Source organism: Megascapheus bottae, chromosome 2 (assembly GCF_031878675.1).
Source record: "Megascapheus bottae isolate mThoBot1 chromosome 2, mThoBot2.hap1, whole genome shotgun sequence".
Classification (NCBI taxonomy): domain Eukaryota; kingdom Metazoa; phylum Chordata; class Mammalia; order Rodentia; family Geomyidae; genus Megascapheus; species Megascapheus bottae.
The window spans coordinates 96893133-96912176 of record NC_143510.1 but is presented as its reverse complement, the minus strand read 5'-3'; the positions used below and the strand labels follow the sequence as shown (position 1 = coordinate 96912176).

The 19044-nt window shown below is 59.5% G+C and overlaps 1 protein-coding gene across 1 annotated transcript in view; it reads left to right on the top strand.

The window, feature by feature from the left end:
• The window catches only part of Plxnb2 (plexin B2), a 29717-nt gene extending 19712 nt beyond the window's left edge, over nt 1–10005 (top strand). Inside the window, exons 13-37 of the mRNA XM_090328944.1 lie at nt 55–136; nt 209–369; nt 457–605; nt 1035–1143; nt 1277–1413; nt 1576–1746; nt 2115–2244; nt 2344–2571; nt 2690–2866; nt 2963–3102; nt 3255–3355; nt 3491–3720; nt 3800–3981; nt 4272–4338; nt 4429–4575; nt 4847–5003; nt 5146–5246; nt 5331–5415; nt 5596–5750; nt 5839–5999; nt 6070–6217; nt 8443–8507; nt 8680–8755; nt 8979–9053; nt 9153–10005. Coding sequence (XP_090185070.1) covers nt 55–136; nt 209–369; nt 457–605; nt 1035–1143; nt 1277–1413; nt 1576–1746; nt 2115–2244; nt 2344–2571; nt 2690–2866; nt 2963–3102; nt 3255–3355; nt 3491–3720; nt 3800–3981; nt 4272–4338; nt 4429–4575; nt 4847–5003; nt 5146–5246; nt 5331–5415; nt 5596–5750; nt 5839–5999; nt 6070–6217; nt 8443–8507; nt 8680–8755; nt 8979–9053; nt 9153–9257 — 3339 coding nt within the window. The 3' untranslated portion in view covers nt 9258–10005. The remainder of the gene's footprint in view (nt 1–54; nt 137–208; nt 370–456; nt 606–1034; nt 1144–1276; nt 1414–1575; nt 1747–2114; nt 2245–2343; nt 2572–2689; nt 2867–2962; nt 3103–3254; nt 3356–3490; nt 3721–3799; nt 3982–4271; nt 4339–4428; nt 4576–4846; nt 5004–5145; nt 5247–5330; nt 5416–5595; nt 5751–5838; nt 6000–6069; nt 6218–8442; nt 8508–8679; nt 8756–8978; nt 9054–9152) is intronic.
• Nucleotides 10006–19044: the final 9039 nt, after the last annotated feature.

Genomic DNA, 19044 nt, shown 5'->3' with positions numbered 1-19044 from the left:
CTGTCCATGTGGCAGCCCGTGCTGATGCACGGGCTATGATCTGTGTGCCCCCAGCTCTCCCACGATGCCAACGAGACACTGCCTCTTCACCTGTACATCAAGTCCCACGGCAAGCACATCGACAGCAAGCTGCAAGGTGAGCGGTGCCTGGCAAAGGTGGTCCAGGCCGGGGGGACAGGCGGTTGGCTGACTGTACTCTTCTCCACAGTGACCCTCTACAACTGCTCCTTTGGCCGCAGCGACTGTAGCCTGTGTCTGGCGGCAGACCCTGCCTACCGGTGCGTATGGTGCCGTGGGCAGAACAGGTGTGTGTACGAGGCGCTGTGCAGCAATTCCACTTCTGAGTGCCCGCCTCCCGTCATTGCTAAAGTGAGTCCTGCTGCAGCCTGGGCTGTGCCTGGCCACCCATCCCCAGCCTGTCCTCGCCTCTGGGTCACTGGGCTCTTCTGGTTTCAGATCCAGCCCGAAACAGGCCCACTGGGCGGGGGCATCCATGTGACCATCCTTGGGTCCAACCTGGGCGTCAGAGCAGAAGACGTCAAGAGGATTACTGTAGCAGGACAAAACTGTGTCTTTGAGCCAGAGCAGTACTCAGTGTCTACCCGGTGAGTGCATAGCCAGAACAGTACTCGGTGTCTACGTGGTGGGTGCACAGCCATCAGGCAGAGCAGTGCTCGGTGTCTACGTGGTGGGTGCACAGCCATCAGCCAGAACAGTGCTTGGCGTCTACGTGGTGGGTGCACAGCCACCAGGCAGAGCAGAGCCCGGTGTCTACATGGTGGATGCACAGCCACCAGGCAGAGCAGAGCCCGGTGTCTACGTGGTGGATGCACAGCCACCAGGCAGAGCAGTGCCCGGTGTCTACGTGGTGGGTGCACAGCCATCAGGCAGAGCAGTGCTCGGTGTCTATGTGGTGGGTGCACAGCCATCAGGCTAGAGCCCTCAGTGGGGCCTGGGGCTCCAGAGTCTGGGAACTGGGTCGACTGGGTACCCACAGCGAATGCCAGAGCCAGCCAGATTCTGTCTTCTTCCAGGATCGTGTGCGCCGTGGCGGCGGCCCAGGCCCCCTTGACCGGGGGTGTTGAGGTCGATGTCAACGGGAAGCTTGGCCATTCGCCGCCTACTGTCCAGTTTACCTACCAAGTAAGTGCTTTGGCTGGACTTGCAGGTTGGGAAGCTGTGAATCTGGCCTCTGCTACCGACCCCTGGGTGGTGGAAGGGCCATCATCCTGTGGAAAACCCCCGCCCTCACCCTGGCATGCCACCACTCTTTCAGCAGCCACAGCCCCTTGATGTGGAGCCAAGGCAGGGACCACAGGCAGGTGGCACTACACTGACCATCAGCGGCACCCACCTGGACACGGGTTCCAAAGAGGATGTGCGCGTGACCCTCAACGACGTTCCTTGTGAAGTGTGGGTGTCGCCCACTGCGGCTGAGTCTGGCTGGCCCTGGCCTTGGGGATGCGGGGCGCACTCCAGACACGACCTTGAGTCTGCCCTGGAGGGAGCAGAGGAACCAGCCTGATGGGCTGGCCTGGGGCTGAGGTTGACATTGACTAGCTCCTCCCACCCTAGGATCAAGTTTGGGGAGCAGCTGCAGTGTGTCACAGGCCCTCAGCCAGCTCCAGGCCAGGTGACTGTGGACATCTCCTATGGAGGCTCCCAGGTGTCCAGTGACCGTGTCTCCTTCACCTACCGCGAGAACCCAGTGCTGCAGGCCTTTGAGCCCCTGCGCAGCTTTGTGAGGTAGGGCTCCTTCCCCTCCTTCTGTCCCTCACCCTGGGTGCCCAGCCCCTCCCCAGCGTCACCTGTTGACCTGGCTGGGTGACAGAGCAGGTAGGCTTGGGCCTGTCACACTGCAGGAATAGTTTTCTCCGTCCTTGTGGGTCTCCTCCCGGGAGCCCAGACAGGCAGGCTCCGGGCAGGGTGTGCCTGGGCTCTCTCCCCTTCTCTGATGGCAAGCGTAGGGCACCGGGCTCTTCCTTTGTCCCATCTCTGACATGTCCTGTGCTCCAAGTGTGCCCCCCACCCCATTCCTGTGCTGCTAGGGATGAGCGGGAGCAGGCCGGGCAGAGCTGGCCGAGCCCACTCAAGCTGTGCTTTCTCCTTCCCAGTGGTGGTCGGAACATCACTGTCACCGGCCAGGGCTTTTCCCTCATCCAGAAGTTCGCCATGGTTGTCATCGCTGAGCCCCTGCAGTCCTGGCGGCGGCGGCAGGAGGCTGGACCCCTGCAGCCCGTGACGGTCAGACCCGGTGTGGGCTGGGGCCTCTTCCCGTGCCAGTCAGTGAGAATATACTGTTGTCTGCACCAAGGAGCCTGATGGCCTGGACCCATTCCGTAGGTCACTGGCACAGAGTACATGTTCCACAATGACACCAAGGTCGTCTTCTTGTCCCCTGCTGTCCCTGAAGAGCCTGAGGCCTACAACCTCACCGCACTGATACAGATGGATGGGCACCGAGCCCTGCTCAGGACCGAAGCCATTGCCTTTGAGTATGTGGCCGATCCCACCTTTGAAAATTTCACAGGTGGTGTCAAGAAGCAGGTCAACAAGCTCATCCATGCCAAGGTAAGGAGGCCTGAGTGCCAAAGGACCAGCGCCCTGACTCTGTGTGGGTTGAAGCCCGTCATCTGGACTGCGGGCCCCTCGTGGTCACGCTGGCTTCTGCCAATCCCCCCGCCCCCAGGGCACCAACCTGAACAAGGCCATGACACTGCAGGAGGCCGAGGCGTTTGTGGGCGCCGAGCGCTGCGTCATGAAGACGCTGACGGAGACGGACCTGTACTGTGAGCCTCCCGAGGCGCAGCCCCCTCCCAAACGCCGGCAGAGGCGAGACACAACACACAACCTGCCCGAGTTCATTGTAAGTGAGGGCTGCTGGCCGAGGTGGGCCTGCAGGAGTCCTGCGGTCCCGGGCCCTGTAGGGGAAGCTCTGCTACCGGCACACTCCTCCATACAGGTGAAATTTGGCTCCCGGGAATGGGTCCTGGGCCGTGTGGAATATGACACCCGCGTGAGTGACGTGCCGCTCAGCCTCATCCTGCCACTGGTCATTGTGCCCATGGTGGCTGCTATTGCTGTATCCATCTACTGCTACTGGTAAACCTGCCCCCCCCCCCCCCCGGCAGCCCGCCTGCCCCGGCCTCTGCGCTTGCAGGCGCTCGGTGATCAGCGCTTGCAGGCAGCGCTTCCTCAACCGGGGCTTCCGAGTGGCTGAACCACAGGAGCCCAAGAGCCCCTCTGCCCCATAGGAGGAAGAGCCAGCAGGCCGAGCGGGAGTATGAGAAGATCAAGTCCCAGCTGGAAGGTTTGGAGGAGAGTGTGCGTGATCGCTGCAAGAAAGAGTTCACAGGTAGGGTCTACCCAGGCCAGCCAGGCTCTGCTCACCAGAACAGTGCCGGGATCTCCTCGGGGCGCCAAGGCCGATGCCCGAGGGGACTGCGGTGGCTGGCGTGGAACACCTCAGCCTTTTCTCCCACTCCCCCAGACCTGATGATCGAGATGGAGGACCAGACAAATGACGTGCATGAGGCGGGCATCCCCACCCTGGACTACAAGACCTACACTGACCGCGTCTTCTTCCTGCCTTCCAAGGATGGCCACAAGGACGTCATGATCACCGGCAAGCTGGACATCCCCGAGTCCAGGCGGCCCGTCGTGGAGCAGGCCCTCTACCAGTTCTCCAACCTCCTCAACAGCAAATCCTTCCTCATCAACGTGAGCGCCGGGAAGCGCTGGGCGGGCAGAGGCGGTGAGACACACGTCCCCGCTGGGCTCTGACCCGCTGGCCCCACAGTTTATTCACACCCTAGAAAGCCAGCGGGAGTTCTCCGCCCGGGCTAAGGTCTACTTCGCGTCACTGTTGACCGTGGCCCTGCACGGGAAGCTGGAGTACTACACAGACATCATGCGCACACTCTTTCTGGAGCTCATGGAGCAGTATGTGGTGGCCAAGAACCCCAAGCTGATGCTGCGCAGGTGTGGCTCGGGTGGCTGGGGCCATGGGTCACGGGCGGGAGGGGTTCTGCGGCAGAGTGCGCCTCACTCGGCGCCCCAGGTGACAGAAAGAGACCCGCCACTACCCTACAGTCCCTGTTGTACCCCTGACCCGAGGTGGTCGTGATTAGCTGGTAGGTGTCGTCCCAGGGCTACGCTGCCTGAGTGCCTACAGCGCATCCTAACGGAGTCCGGGGCCTCGCCGGGAGGCCAGATGGCGTCAGCCCTTGAAAGAGCTGACCAGCCTCGGGTGCTGCTTCTCTCCTCCCCAGGTCTGAGACAGTGGTAGAGAGAATGCTCTCCAACTGGATGTCCATCTGTCTGTACCAGTACCTCAAGGTGGGCTTCTCCCCAGGGCCGGGGAGGGGGTGGTCTTTCCAGGACTGGTGTGGTGCCATGCCTCCCCTCACCCGCCCTGTGTTGTTCCAGGACAGTGCAGGTGAGCCTTTGTACAAGCTCTTCAAGGCCATCAAACATCAGGTGGAGAAAGGGCCCGTGGACGCCGTGCAGAAGAAGGCCAAGTACACCCTCAACGACACGGGGCTGCTGGGGGACGATGTGGAGTATGCACCCCTGGTAAGCCAGCAGCCCGAGCGAGGAGGAGTTCTGGGAGGCAGGGTGGCTGGGTAGGTTAGGAGCATCCGCCCCCAGGGCCAGCGGCTCCCCGTGCCCCGTCTTGCTGCAGCGTGGATGCGTGGAGGCCGTGGTCCCACCCGGGCGCCCTTCAGTTTGCGTGGGACGGGGTGAACCACCGGGCCCTCATCCCAGTCCTGAGCGTGGCGATTCTGGGTGGGCTGTGGGGCAGAGGCCCCTCCTTCACGGCTGCTTCTCCTGTGCTCCCCGGCAGACGGTGAGCGTGATCATCCAGGACGAGGGGCTCGATGCCATCCCAGTCAAAGTCCTCAACTGTGACACCATCTCCCAGGTCAAGGAGAAAATTATTGACCAGGTGTACCGCACGCAGCCATGCTCCTGCTGGCCCAAGCCTGACAGCGTAGTCCTTGGTGAGTGCCTGCCTAAACTCGGGGCTTCTCTGTCTGTGCTGATGGCCTCCATACCAGGGGTCAGACGTAGGCAGTGAGCGGGAGCCAAAGGCAGAGCCACCTGTGGCCCCAGGGCTTCTAAAAACTAGGTTGTGTCCTGCAGAATGGCGCCCTGGGTCCACAGCCCAGATCCTGTCTGACCTGGACCTCACCTCCCAGCGGGAGGGCCGGTGGAAGAGGATCAACACTCTCATGCATTACAACGTGAGTGTGAGGGGGCCGGGGCCAGCACCCCATAGCCAGGCACCCCATAGCCGGACCCTGGCCCCTTCTCATGTCTCTCTTCAGGTCCGAGATGGAGCTACCCTCATCTTGTCCAAGGTGGGGGTCTCCCAGCAGCCGGAGGACAGCCAGCAGGACCTGCCAGGGGAGCGTGAGTACCCCTCCCGCCCCGGCCTTGCAGCTCTTGTGGGAACATGTCCACACTCGGCTGCCTCTTGGCGTGTGGGCACTGCTGGGCAAGAATGGAACCCAGGTCTCGAGCCAGGCTGCAGGCCTTCCTGGCCTTGCTCTTGGGGCTGAGGCCTGGTCTCCAGCTCTGTGCTCCCCGCAGGCCACGCTCTCCTGGAGGAGGAGAACCGAGTGTGGCATCTGGTGCGGCCCACTGATGAGGTGGAGGAGGGCAAGTCCAAACGTGGCAGCGTGAAGGAGAAGGAGAGGACCAAGGCCATCACGGAGATCTACCTGACGCGGCTGCTCTCGGTCAAGGTGGGTGGTGCCGGGCGGACGGACGGACGTGCGTGGGGGCGTCCGCGTCTGGGACGCCCAGCGGCCACGCTCAGCCTCTCCTCCACAGGGCACCCTGCAGCAGTTCGTGGACAACTTCTTCCAGAGCGTGCTGGCTCCCGGGCATGCCGTGCCCCCCGCAGTCAAGTACTTCTTTGATTTTCTGGACGAGCAAGCAGAGAAACATGACATCAGAGATGAGGACACAATTCACATCTGGAAGACCAACAGGTGAGGCCTGCCCTCCCGGCCCCGCCGGCCCTCCCTCAGCGTCCCCTTACTCTCCATTGCCCTGCCACAGTTTACCGCTCCGATTCTGGGTGAACATCCTCAAGAACCCTCACTTCATCTTCGATGTCCACGTTCATGAGGTGGTGGACGCCTCGCTGTCGGTCATCGCTCAGACCTTCATGGATGCCTGCACCCGCACAGAGCATAAACTGAGCCGAGTGAGTGGGGCTGAGGGTCACAGGTGGGGGGGGGGAGCTAGGCCAGCCCCGTAGGGGTCGTGGAAGGTCTGAACTGTACAGTGTTTGTGGGGTAACCTGGGGAAGCCAAGGCTAAGACAAGGATAAGCTTGTCTGGTCTGAGTTTGCATGATCGAGGCCAGCGCTCGGGATGGAGGCAGGTGGAAGGAGACCGGCTGGGGAAGGAGGCAGGTGGAAGGAGACAGGCTCGGGATGGAGGCAGGTGGAAGGAGGCAGGCCGGGGAAGGAGGCAGGTGGAAGGAGACAGGCTCAGGATGGAGGCAGGTGGAAGGAGACAGGCTCAGGATGGAGGCAGGTGGAAGGAGACAGGCTCGGGATGGAGGCAGGTGGAAGGAGACAGGCTCGGGATGGAGGCAGGTGGAAGGAGACAGGCTCGGGATGGAGGCAGGTGGAAGGAGACAGGCTCGGGATGGAGGCAGGTGGAAGGAGACAGGCCGGGGAAGGAGGCAGGTGGAAGGAGACAGGCCGGGGAAGGAGGCAGGTGGAAGGAGACAGGCCGGGGAAGGAGGCAGGTGGAAGGAGACAGGCTCGGGATGGAGGCAGGTGGAAGGAGACAGGCCGGGGAAGGAGGCAGGTGGAAGGAGACAGGCTCGGGATGGAGGCAGGTGGAAGGAGGCAGGTGGAAGGAGACAGGCTCGGGATGGAGGCAGGTGGAAGGAGACAGGCTCGGGATGGAGGCAAGTGGAAGGAGGCAGGCTCGGGATGGAGGCAGGTGGAAGGAGGCAGGTGGAAGGAGACAGGCTCGGGATGGAGGCAGGTGGAAGGAGACAGGCTCGAGATGGAGGCAGGTGGAAGGAGACAGGCTCGGGACAGCCCGAAGCAGATCTTGCCCTCCTTTGCTTCTTCCTTTAAGACCACCCCCTATTCATGCAAGTAGAGAAAGTGAGTTTCACCATAAAAATACAAAAAATACAGCCAGGCCGGCATGGTGGCTCACACCTGTAATCCTAGCTACTCAGGAGGCTGAGATCTGAGGATCAAGGTACAAAGACAGCCTGGCCACAAAAGGACCTGAGACTCTTTATCTCCAGTTAACCTCTAGAAAATGGGAAGTCAGGCTTGGCTCAAGGGTAGAGTGGTAGCCTTGAGCTGAAGAGCTCAGGGACAACGCCCTGGCCCAGGGGTAGGGTGGTAGCCTTGAGCTGAAGAGCTCAGGGACAGTGCCCTGGCCAATTCAAACCCCATGACCCACCAAAAAAAAAAAAAAAAAAATACAGCCAGGCCAGTGACTCACACCTGCAATCCCAGCTACTCAGGAGGCTGAGATCTGAGGACCCAGCCTGGGCACATAGGTCTATGAGACTCTGATCTCCAATTAACCACTGGAAGTGGCATGTGGCTCAAGTGATAGAGCACCAGCCTTGAGCTGAAGAGCTCAGGGACAGTGCTCAGGCCCGGAGTTCAAGTCCCACAACTGACCAAAAAATAGGGCTAGGCCCAGTATTTTAAGGTAGCTTTTACCTATAAACTGGGATCTAGGGATCATCATTCACAGCCAGCCCACGGAAAGAATGCCCTTGAGACTTTTTTTTTTTTTTTTTTTTGCCAGACCAAGGGCTTGAACTCAAGGCTAGTGCTCTACCACCTGAGCCACAGTACCACTTCTGTACATGCAGCAATAAGCAATCGAACCCAGGGCTTCATGCATGCTAAGGCATGCATCCCTAGGCCACTCTCCCAGCCTCTCTATGAGACTTGTATCTCCAGTTAACCACCAACAAGCTAGAAATGGAGCTGTGACTCAAGTGGTAGAAGACTCACCTTGAGCAAAGAAGCTCAGGGCTGGCACCCAGGACCTGAGGTCACGCCCTAGTACTGGCATCAAAAAAAAAAAAAAAAAAGCTGGTCATGGTTGACACCTGTCATCCTAGCTACTCAGGAGGCTGAGACCTGAGGATCAAGGTTCAGAGCCAGCCTGGGCACTAAAGCCCGTGAGACGCTTTCCTCCAATTAATCACTAGAAAATGGGAAGTGGGGTTGTGGCTCAAGGGGGAGGGCGGTAGCCTTGAGCTGAAGAGCTCAGGGACAGCGCTGAGGGCCAGAGTTCAAGCCCCATGACCGACAAAAAAAAAAGTTTTCTGAAAAGCTTTGGCAGTCTGGGCCGGGCTGCCATCCCTGCTCCCTCGGGGCCCCTGAGCAGCAGCCGAGCCTGGCCCAGTGGCACTCACTGGCTCCGTCTTCTGCAGGACTCTCCTAGCAATAAGCTGCTGTATGCCAAGGAGATCTCTACGTATAAGAAGATGGTGGAGGAGTAAGTGCCACGTGGCCTTAATCAGATCTAGATGTCGCTCTTTGCCCCTTGAAAGGGGGTTGGGGGAGTAGCTGGTTGTCCTTGGGAAAGCTCTGGGGCCTGCCTCAGAGTCCCCCACCCTGGCCTTCCCCACTGCCCACTGCTGGCCCTCTGTGACTCTCCTGCCCTGCAGTTACTACAAGGGCATCCGGCAGATGGTGCAGGTCAGCGATCAGGACATGAACACGCACTTGGCAGAGATTTCCCGGGTAAGGGCCAGCAGCCTGGACGGAGGGAGGTGCCCCCCTCTGCCCAGCCAGATGAGGAGAGACGCGTGGGCTGGCTGGGAGGGCGTGTGGTTGGGCGAGCCCGTGTGGCTGTATCATGAGAGAGGTGAGCAGCGAGCAGTCAGCGCCATCCTTCACCATCAGTGAGACACGGCCGAGAGGCTCCTGTGTGTGCAGTGCTCTGAGTGACGCCATTGTCCTCCAGGCTCACACGGACTCACTGAACACACTCGTGGCACTGCACCAGCTCTACCAGTACACCCAGAAGTACTATGATGAGGTAAGTCTCAGTCCTTGGAGCGGGGTTCCAAGAAGCCCCTCCCCTCCCCGTCCCTCCCCCCCTCCCCTCCCTCCCCTTGACCCCATGAGTGCTTCTCAGATCATCAATGCCCTGGAGGAGGACCCTGCCGCCCAGAAGATGCAGCTGGCCTTCCGCCTACAGCAGATTGCAGCTGCACTTGAGAACAAGGTCACTGACCTCTGACCTCTGACCTCAGAGTGCAGGTCTGTGATAAGCCTCTTTGACGTCCGCCAGGCAGCCCCTCGATGCGAGGCCACGCGAGTTACTGCTGATCTCTCTTCTCTCCGCAGTACAGCACATGCCCTGGGCGCCGGGAGGGATGCAGCGGGCTAAGCTCCTGCTGTAGACTGTAGTGTCTTTCTCCTGAGCAATACTGCCCAGGCACCCAAGCCAGCACCAGCTCCCTCCTATGGCACCAGCGTCAGGCGTTCTCTGTGTCGTCTCCCGAGCGACGTGCAAACGTGCCTTACACAACCACGCCAGGCCGCTGGGGGCAGTGGGGCCTCAGCTTCCCCTCCCTGTGCACCAGCAGCTTCCTCGGCTACCCTGGGTCTGGTCTTGGGTAGGCTCTAGGTGCCTGCAGCCCCCAGGACAAGTACCTGGGCTGAGTGCCTGTCTGCCAGATAGAAGGAGGAGAAAAAGCGGTACGATGCCTTCCTGACCTCACCTGGCCTCCCAGGGGGCACAGGCATTTCAGGTGGACTCAGGGGCTGCTGGCCCCACCTTAAAGGTCAAACTGGACGTTAGACGTCGGGGCCCAGGTGGCCAGGGACCTAGCAGACTGGCAATCCTGGGCTCAGCCTGTCAGACAGGTCGTCCTAAGGCCCCGTCCAGGTCTGGGAGTACAGGGGGCAGCTCTACCAGGGCCATCCCTCCCCTTTTTGTAAATCGTGTTGATTGTACATCCAATACAACTGTCTTTTTCACTCTGCTGGTTGGCTGTATTCCTTCTGAGGCCGCCTGTCACCCCCTCCTCTAGGGTTCCAGGGGCTCCTTCTGCATGGACAGAAGCAGATGGAACGTAAGACCCATCCTGACCTTGTCCTCTCTACACCCGCTTCTGGGGTGAGGGCAGGAGTGAGGTGCATGTTTCACGAGCTCCTGTGACAGACAGGTCTTGCAGGCGTGGTAGGGCAGCCCTGAATCTCCTGGGGCCGTGAACCCAGCTTCCTCTAATGCCACTACCTGCTCCAAGATGAGACAGGACACAAGGTCCATGACCCGAGAGGCACTGGGGCATCTGAGAGTGTCAGAGGGTCATTCCCAGTCCCCGGGGAACAGGTCCATGAGAGTGCTGTGTGGGTGCGAGTCAAGCTCGCCGGTGTACATGCCTACGTGCAGTGAGTGTTGGGACTCAGACCTGAGGTCCATTCTGTGCCAGGCGTTTGGAACCCAGCAGCAAAGCAGACGGGAGTTTGTCCTCCAGGGACCCCCATCTGAGCAGAGGAGCCTGCTGGTCCACAGCAGAAATGTCTGGCTTCATTTTGGACCCGACACTTTTACCTTGGGGCCCATTTGCTTGAACTGCTTCTCAGTGGGCACTGGCATATTCTCCTGGCCAGGGAGACAGAGAGGAGGGCCGTGGCGCCTGGGTCTCCGCCTCCACCTTGGGATGGCGCCACTGAAGCCACATGAGCACAGGCGGCTGCCCAGCTGGGTATGCCGTAACCGAGACCCCAGCAGCGACTCTGCCTCTGAGGCCCCACACGGGCAGCCGCTTCCCAGAGATCTGACCAAGGTTTCCACGTAGCTTAGAGAAGGAATAGGGGTGTTTGGTCTGAGAGTGCCGAGCCATGGGTACTTGGCCTAGAAGCCTGGACTCCAGGCGGAGCCTCCGCACTAGACCACCTTTGCCCCTTCCTGGTAAACAGTCATTAGGAACCGCAGACGCTGAGACGCCTGGGGTGCAGGGAAGGCTGGGTCTCCACCCCCAGCCCCTACACCTGTGAAGACTGGTGGCTGTGTAGGAGAATGCAAGGTTTGTTCTTGCAGGGAGGGGCCAGCTAGGGATAGAAGCTGGGTGCCTGCTTCTGATCCTAGCTACTCGGGGGCTCATAGCCAGCCCAGGCTGCCTCTCACTTCCAATTAACTACAAAAGCCAGAAGTGGAACTGGGGCTCCAGGGATAGAGCACTAGCATTGAGCGAAAAAGCTCAGGAACAGTGTCCAGGCCCTGAGTTCAAGCCCTGGGACCAGTGAACACCCACACTCAAATGTGCATCTGGAGTACATGGCGGTTGGCAGGCCAGCCCTGAGTGGGTAGATTGCCAGTGGGCCTATAGGTAATGTCCTACCTTGTCCCTCCTCTCATTTTCCTCCCACTATGGAACAGAGAGAGGTGGGAAAGGGCTGTGGGCCACTTGGATGACCTTTCCGCCATCATCCCTGCACGCAGAGGTGTGGAGGGAAGCTGACCCCTGGACAGCTGTCATAGCCATGGGGGTGCAGATGGGCAGTGCAGGGCAGTGACCATGGAGAGAAGGGATAGCAGAGGGTGGAGACCGGACCCTGGATGGAGTCAGAGCAGAGCAGCAGGTTCTTGCAAGAGGCATGGATGCCTGTCTCAGGTGCCGGAGGTTCCTTTTAAGCAGAGGCACTTCAGAACTAGCAGGGGTCAGAGAAGTCCTGGGGTGGGGGGGGACCAGCAGAGCACGGGGCTGTCTCCAGGCCAGGGGAGCAGTTGGATAAGCAGAGCAGGTAGGGAGAGGCCTGCAGTGCAAGAGCTGAAGGATCTGAGACCTGAGCCTGCTTAGGGACTCTTGTCTCATGCCAAGATTCAGGCAGAGGGTGAGACATGGTCAGGACTCCATCGGGTGGGCAGCCACCTTGCAGTCAGCCCCCTTCCCCCACTCTTGGAGTGCCGAGCCACAGACACGGCCAGTGGAAGGCCAGGACAAGCCTGTTGCACATGCCTGTTGCCCTGAGCACAGCACAGCCTCCACACAGACAATGGCTACTCCCACTGCCAGGCTCTCCTCCACTGCCTTGGCCTTTAACTGAAGCTCCATTAACTTCACATAAAACCTCAGCCCACCCCAGGAAAAGGTGGGGGGCCACCCTTAGGGAAGCCACAAAAGGACTGGGACCGCACTCAGGTTCTTTCAGTAGGTCTAAGACCCAGTGTAGCTCATAGATAACTAAGGCCAGATGTGGCTGGGAGACCAGTGCCCTCAGGCTGGCCCTGGGCCCAGCCACACAGGATATGGAGGTCCTGAGACTCTTTATCTCCAATTAACCAGCAGAAAACTGGAAGTAGCTGTGGTTTAAAGTGGTAGAGCGCTAGCCTTGAGCAAAAGAGCATAGGGACTGCAGACAGGCTCTGAGTTCAAGTCCCATCACGCACACACATGTGAGGCTGGGAAGGGGCTGCTCAGCCAGGAAGAACCTTTTCTTCACATCCTCTGCCCTCCGAAGCCATTTCTCTAGGGCAATGCTGCCCACTCCTTGGTCACATGCCTGCTGAAGGGCCTTGGGCCATGAGGCCAGGAGCTTCCCCCGCCCCCCTCACTGCAAGCAATCCAGAGGGCACTTCCGCAGACCTCGGGCTTAGAAGCTATGGCTTGCTCGGCCTGTGTGTCTTGAAGCAGCCCACCAGTGCTGCAGAATGCAGGAGGGCTGTGAGGAGGTGACAGAGGGCCCCACCTCAGTACACACAGTCCCCGGCATCCAAGAGGACGGTGTGGGGCCAGCCCTGTGTGGGGCCAGCCCAGTGGACACCAAACCCCCCCAGAGGCCCCTGCGGGTGCCGCTGTCCCTGGTGCTGACTGGCCTGTGGGCAGACTGACCTCTCCAGGCTGCTGCTGGGTCGGTGACGGACAGGCTCCTGGGGCAAGGCCCACAGCCCAGCCTTGATGCCCTCCCTGCCAGGCCCAGCTGCCTGCCTCAGGCTGGATGAGGCAGTGTGGGTGGTGCCGGGGCCACTGCAGGGCCTACTGGGGGGGGGGGGGCTCAGCACCTGCGGGCCTCCCCACAGCAGACGGAGGAGGCCAAGCAGGGAGCAGGCCAGGGTGGGCAGCCTTCCGCTGGGGTTCCCCCACCTCCACCCCCCGCCTGCATGGGCGCCTTTGGTGGCCCAGACTGAAAGCTTTGGACCTCTCGAGGCCCCGAGACCCCAGGTAGCAGATTCCACCCCACCCCGACTTCAGGGGAGTCGGCCTCAGACCAGACTTCATCCACCTTCCCGCTAAGCTGAACTCCTTAGGACATCTCTACCTCCACCCCAGGCTTCCTGCAGTCCTGCCCCACCCTGCTTCTAGCTGCCCAGAGGCCTGACAGTCTTGGCGGGGAGTCGGGGTGGGGGGGGGGGATTGGACTGAGGCCTCCTCTTGGCACCTGGAACGGAAGGGCGCTTGCAGAGTCCCAGGTCTTCAGTGTTGACCAGGAATTGGCGCCACATTCACTGCAGCTTGTGGAGGGTCAGGAAGGCTTTTGACCAGCTAGGAGAGGACATCTCAGATCTCAGAGCGAGGGAATCTGCCAGGGCCCAGGGTGGGCTCAGATCCTTCTGTTTTCTGAAGTCTTGGCCCAGGCTTTATCTCTAAGACCTCAAGGGTAAGAAGAGATGGAGGACAATGTGAGACTAGCCTTAGGGGACTGACTTGTCTCTGGGAAGGTGGAGCCTGGGTCTTCCTACTCTCTGACCTTGTTTATTCAGTTCATTGCTGTGAGAAAGGGAACTTGATTGCACTGCTGTAGAGAGACAAAAAGATCTGCTGTCCCCAGCGAGGGCCACTTCCTCACATAGCCCTGGGGAGTGGCTTGGGCCTCTTCTGTTGGTCATAGGGAACTAACTATCTGGCTTTCCTCCAAAATCTTGGCAGGCCAGTGCAGAAGTAGCTTGTTCACCCCAGCCCAACCTAGTGTGGGTGATGGGGGCTGCTTGTTCCTGTCTTCGTGTATGTGTGTGTGTGTGTGTGTGTGCACGCATGCGTGAGTGCACACGTGCTTAAACTCAGGGCTTGGGCACTGTCTCTGAGCTCTCTTGCTCAAGAATAGAGCCCTACCACTTTGGCTGTTTTTTTGTAAATTACTTGTAGGTAAGAGTTCCAGGAGCTTTCCTGCCTCGGTTGACTGAGCCATGATTCTCAGAACTTTACCTCCTGAGTAGCTAGGATGACAGGCCTACTTTTCACTTGTTTCATTACACAGTAGGATGCAATAAACTCTTCTGCTAATTTTCCCAACATGCTTTGAATGTGTGGAGACCCTGGGGCTCAGGTGCTTCCATGGGCAAGGTGGAGGAGGGTCACTAGAAGCGGGAGTGCTGGTGTCTGTCTTCCTGGTGTTGTGTTGGCCTCACTGTGAGTGAGGGCCAAAGTCATTGGGGAGAGAATCACGGAACAAGAAGATCTGCAGGCCCTGCCAGCCAACACTGCATGGCAGTCAGGCAGAGGGGTCTCTAAAGAGATGCGTGGAGGGGTGTGGATGACAGGGCAGCAAGTGTGGGGCAGCGGCCAGCCTCATCGGTCCCAGGCTCCGTGTCTGCCCAGCTGCCACCTCACTCACCCACTCCACAGCGCAGCCTGTGACGCTCAGCTGCACCAAAAGGTGGCAGTGAAAAAGCTCCGTCGCTCATTCATTCAAGAGTGACATTCCAGTCACACATCCACGCGCTCGAAGCTGCTCAGACACCTGAAGCACGAGAACACGAGGGACGACCTGGGGTGGGTTGGGGTGGCCTGGGAAGGCACCCTAGAGCATGCTCAGCTGGAGGCACTATAACCGGACAGGTGCTGTCGCTCCTCCCTGGAGGCAGTGTCTGACGGGGGCGGGCAGGCAGAGCTCACGACAAGGCCTGAGAAGGGCAGCAGGTGGTGGGAGTGAGGGTCCTGGAAGGGGTTTGCCCAGTGTTGGGGGAGAGACAAAGTCTGGTACCAGGTTAATGGCTGACGATGTTACGGGGCCCTCCCTCCCTTCTCGCTAAGTGCAGAAGTCTTCCAGCCGGAGGGTCCCTGGCCTGCTCCTCCCCAGCTTCAGATGCCCCCTTCCCTCCCCATCAGTGGGTATCTGGCCTGTGGCTACATCATGGCTGAGCTGCTTCCAGGAAAGCCCTCTTTCCTGGAAATTATCCTTAGGAGGAGGGAGCGGGAGGGATTCTTGAAAGACAGGAGCTGGCTCTAGACCTTTCTGGCACGTCTTGCCCTTGCCCCTTCCCACAGAGCCCACTTTTTTTTAATATATTTTTTTTTTTTGGTGCCAGTCCTAGGGCTTGAACTCAAGGCCTGAGCACTGTCCTTGGGCTTTTTCCTCAAGGCTACCACTCTGCCACTTGAGCCACAGCACTATTTCTGGCTTTTTCCCATGTATGTGGTGCCGAGGAATCGAACCTGGGTCTTCGTGCATGCTAGGCAAGCACTCTACCACTAGGCCAAACTCTCAGCCCCCTTTTTTTAAAAATATTTTTTATTGTAATTAATAAAAGAGTTACATGATATTTGCCAGATAGAGGTGCATTAATTCACATATATTGATACCCTTTCACATGTCTTGGTCCCCATTACCCTCCCCTCCACCCCCACAGAGCCCACTTTTTTCAGCTGTAGCACAGTAATGCCCCACATCCTGGGGCTGGAAAGGTTTGTGGTGGGCAGTGGTGTTTCCTGAGCCAGGTGGACATGGACCAGCTGAAGCACATCGTGGAGGTGGTGGGCACACCCCGCCCTGAGGTTCTGGCAAAGATGTAAGTCAGTGCCCAGCCACCAGCTCCCACTGTTGACCAAACCCTGAACTCTCTGGGGAAGGGGCTTGGTGGACTCCATGTGGGTTAGAGGCCAGGTTATGTGCCTGAGTGCTTCTAGGAGGACCCTCCTGGCAGGAGGGATAGAGGGCAAAACCATGATGCCAACAAATGGCTGGCTATGATGGTGGGGCTGGTGGAAGTGCTCAGACCCAGCTCCTTCGACCCAGTGAAGAGCTGGGTCCAGCAGACCAGGCCCAGCCTGTTGGAATAAGTAACTTCAGCCTTCCTTGCAAGCCCTCTGCCCACTTTGGGGCCGGGAGGTAGGGCGCACAGCCCCCTCAGGCTCTTTCATATGCCCCCCAGGCCAGGACGCACCTCCAGGGCCTGACCCCATCCCCCAGAGGGACCTCGGCAGCCCTCCATGGAGACAGTCCCCCATGAGGACCGGCCCCAGGCTGGCCCTGCCTTTGGTCTTCCCGCAGCGGCAGCCCTCCTTGGAGGGTTAGGGTTAGGATGACCAGAGAGTCGGGGCAGCTGTGGCCTGGCCCACGAGTACCACCACCCGGATGACGAGCCAGAGGCTCAGCCCTACAATGGAAGCATTGAGACCAAGGGGCACGTGGTAGAGCGGGAGGGTGGGCGCCGGGCAAGGGGAAGTGGGGAGGTGAGGGAGGAGGGCCCAGGACTGGGACTGCATTCCCTTTCTCCCCCCATACAACACAAAAAACTTCCTACTTTCTCCCGAGAATGGTGTGGGAGGTCGGGGGACACCACCTACTCCTCTAGCCTGAGCAGGCAGGGACCTGTGTGTGGCCAGCAGAGGCTCAGAGGGAAGCACCAGGGTGTGGCGAGGCAGCAGATGCCTGGAGGCTGGGCTGGGGGCACACAAGCCCACCCTTGTTCCTTCACCCCTCCCACAGCTCTCGTACGAGGAAGTCCTCAGCTTCAAGGCCCCCCGTCCCTGAGCCACCACAACCACCTGGCACCTAGAAGACTGAGCAGGGAGGCACTGTTCAGAGGGAGGCATTGAGCAGTCAGTCAGGCACTGCTCGCACCCTTCCCCAGCAGGCCAGGTTTCTCCCAGCAGTGCTTCAAGGCCTGACCACAGCCTGGCACCTTTTTCCTGGAGGAGAGCCTGTACCGTTTGGATGCACAAGCGTGTGCAGTGTTGTGCCCTGTGTAAGAGTCTGGGCAGAAGTGTCTCTTTGCCATCTACCCTCTCCCAGACCCCAGGTCCTCTCCCTTGGGACCTCACTCTGAAGCGAGCGGGCTTCCTGGGGAAGCCGGATCTCCTCCTCCCTGGAAAGCTGTCTAGAATGGGAGATGGTCAACTGATCAGCTCCTAGAGACTCTCAGGGCGGGTTCAGTGGTCAGAGCTGCTCAGCCTGGAAGTAGAAATGGCTGCCCTGGGAATTGCTGGCCCTCAGTCTGACAGTTGAGGCAGGGCCAGGCCCCACCAAACTTGGCATGATTTCCCCCACGAATTGCAGGGCAGGGAACACCACCAGATACCCAGTCACAATGTGTGACGAATGTGAGCCTGACTTAGGAACGTGTACTCCTGGTGTTCACGTGACAGGGCATGTGCAGAAATGTGCTGCTGTGTGGAAGTCTGAGCATCCAAGGGCCAGCCATGTCTGCTGGGAGCCCTGAGGGGCTTGGGTCTCCCATGCACACTGGGCTAGGGCCCTAGGGTGGGGGTGGGGAGCAGGACACATCCGTGTGCCCACGTTCAGCATTTCTAAGGCACAGGAGCACAAGGGCACAGCCTGGAGGACGGGAAGGCTGGAAGCATCCGGGGACATGGTTGTGGAGATTCCTCCCCTGGGCCTGTTCCAGAGCTGACAATCCTCTGCCTACACTCTGCTCACTGTTACGGCTCTGCAGTGCATTTGGGGTGCCCTGATCTGTGGATTAGCTTCCATTTCTCCCCCAGAAAAAAACTGACCAAGCGATCTCCGGGACAGAACCCTGCTTGACGAGGCTGGGGGGTGTGGGCTTCCAGGAGCCCCTCAGGACTGCGGAAAGCTTGAACGTCAAGCGCCCGCACAAAGGGTGCACAATACAGGGGAGGTGCCACTTGATTTTGTGTCCCAGCTGCCTGGAAAGGGTGCCTGGATCTCTGTACTTCACACCCCTCCAGCACCTTAGCCTCTGCACTGGTTCTTTGGTTTTCCAGTGAGACCAGCAGCCATCTTCTGGCATCTCACTGCTCCCATACGGCCAGAGGGAGTCAAGGATCATGGCAGGCACCCACCTTCTCCCAGCTGTCCTGCCCACAAATCTCAGTCGGCAGGCTTGGCTCATAGCCCAGACCTAGACCCTCCTCTCAGTCAAGGATGCGGGTCGTGAGTCAGCTGGGTGCCTCTGGAAGCAAAAAGCCTACCTTTCCTCAGGGGCTGGCCAGGGTAGGGACAAAGAGGCCACTGTAGCCAGGGATCCTTCCAGCTGCTGCCACTACAGCTTACAGATAAACACCCTTCCCTGCCCCGGCTTCAGACCAAGATCCTCGGGTCTTGGCGTCCTGCGTGGCTAGGATGATAGGCGTGAGCCACGGCAACGGACATCCATGAGGTTCTTCTCTCTAAGAAACTGCCGGAAAGCTGGAGATGAAGCTGTGGCTCAAGTGGCAGAAGGCTATCCTTGAGCAAAAAAGCACTTGGACAGTCCCATTCTGAGTTCAAGCCCCAAGGACCACCACAGAAGAACAAGAACATCCTCGCCCTGGGCCGTAGACCTTCAGGGCAGCCCAGTGGTTTCGTGGGAAGCCCTAGGGAGGTATCCAGGGTTTGGAAGTAGAGCGTGAGAGCGTGAGAACAAGTCTTCTGGAGCCTGGGCTGACACTGGACCCATGGCCCTGGCAGAGACAGAGCAAGGAGAGCTCTGAGGGCTCCCTGGAGTGGTAGGTGGGCTGCCTGAGACAGCCTAGGGCACCAGAGGTGCAGCCGCGCTGTTCACATTGCCGGCTTGGCAAGGGCCAGATCACTAGCTGTAGCCCAGGTGTTAAGCTGCTCTGGCTGGCCTTGGGCTGCTGATTCACGGGCTGGCAGCCTGGGCGTAGAAGGCCAGGCAGGGGTTCTGCAGATCCTGTTACCCACCAACTGAGTGAGTGCCGGGGTGGACTGGGGTCACTGAGCTGTGGGACAGGGTTGAGGCTTTGCCCTCCAGGAGCATTTGGGGCCAAGACTGGGCCAGCCCCTAACGTGGAAGCCCACAGGGGGGCCAGGCGGAGCGGAAGCAGCCAGGCCCCTCCTTCCCCGCGCAGACAGACACACCTGTGCACCGTGCAGGG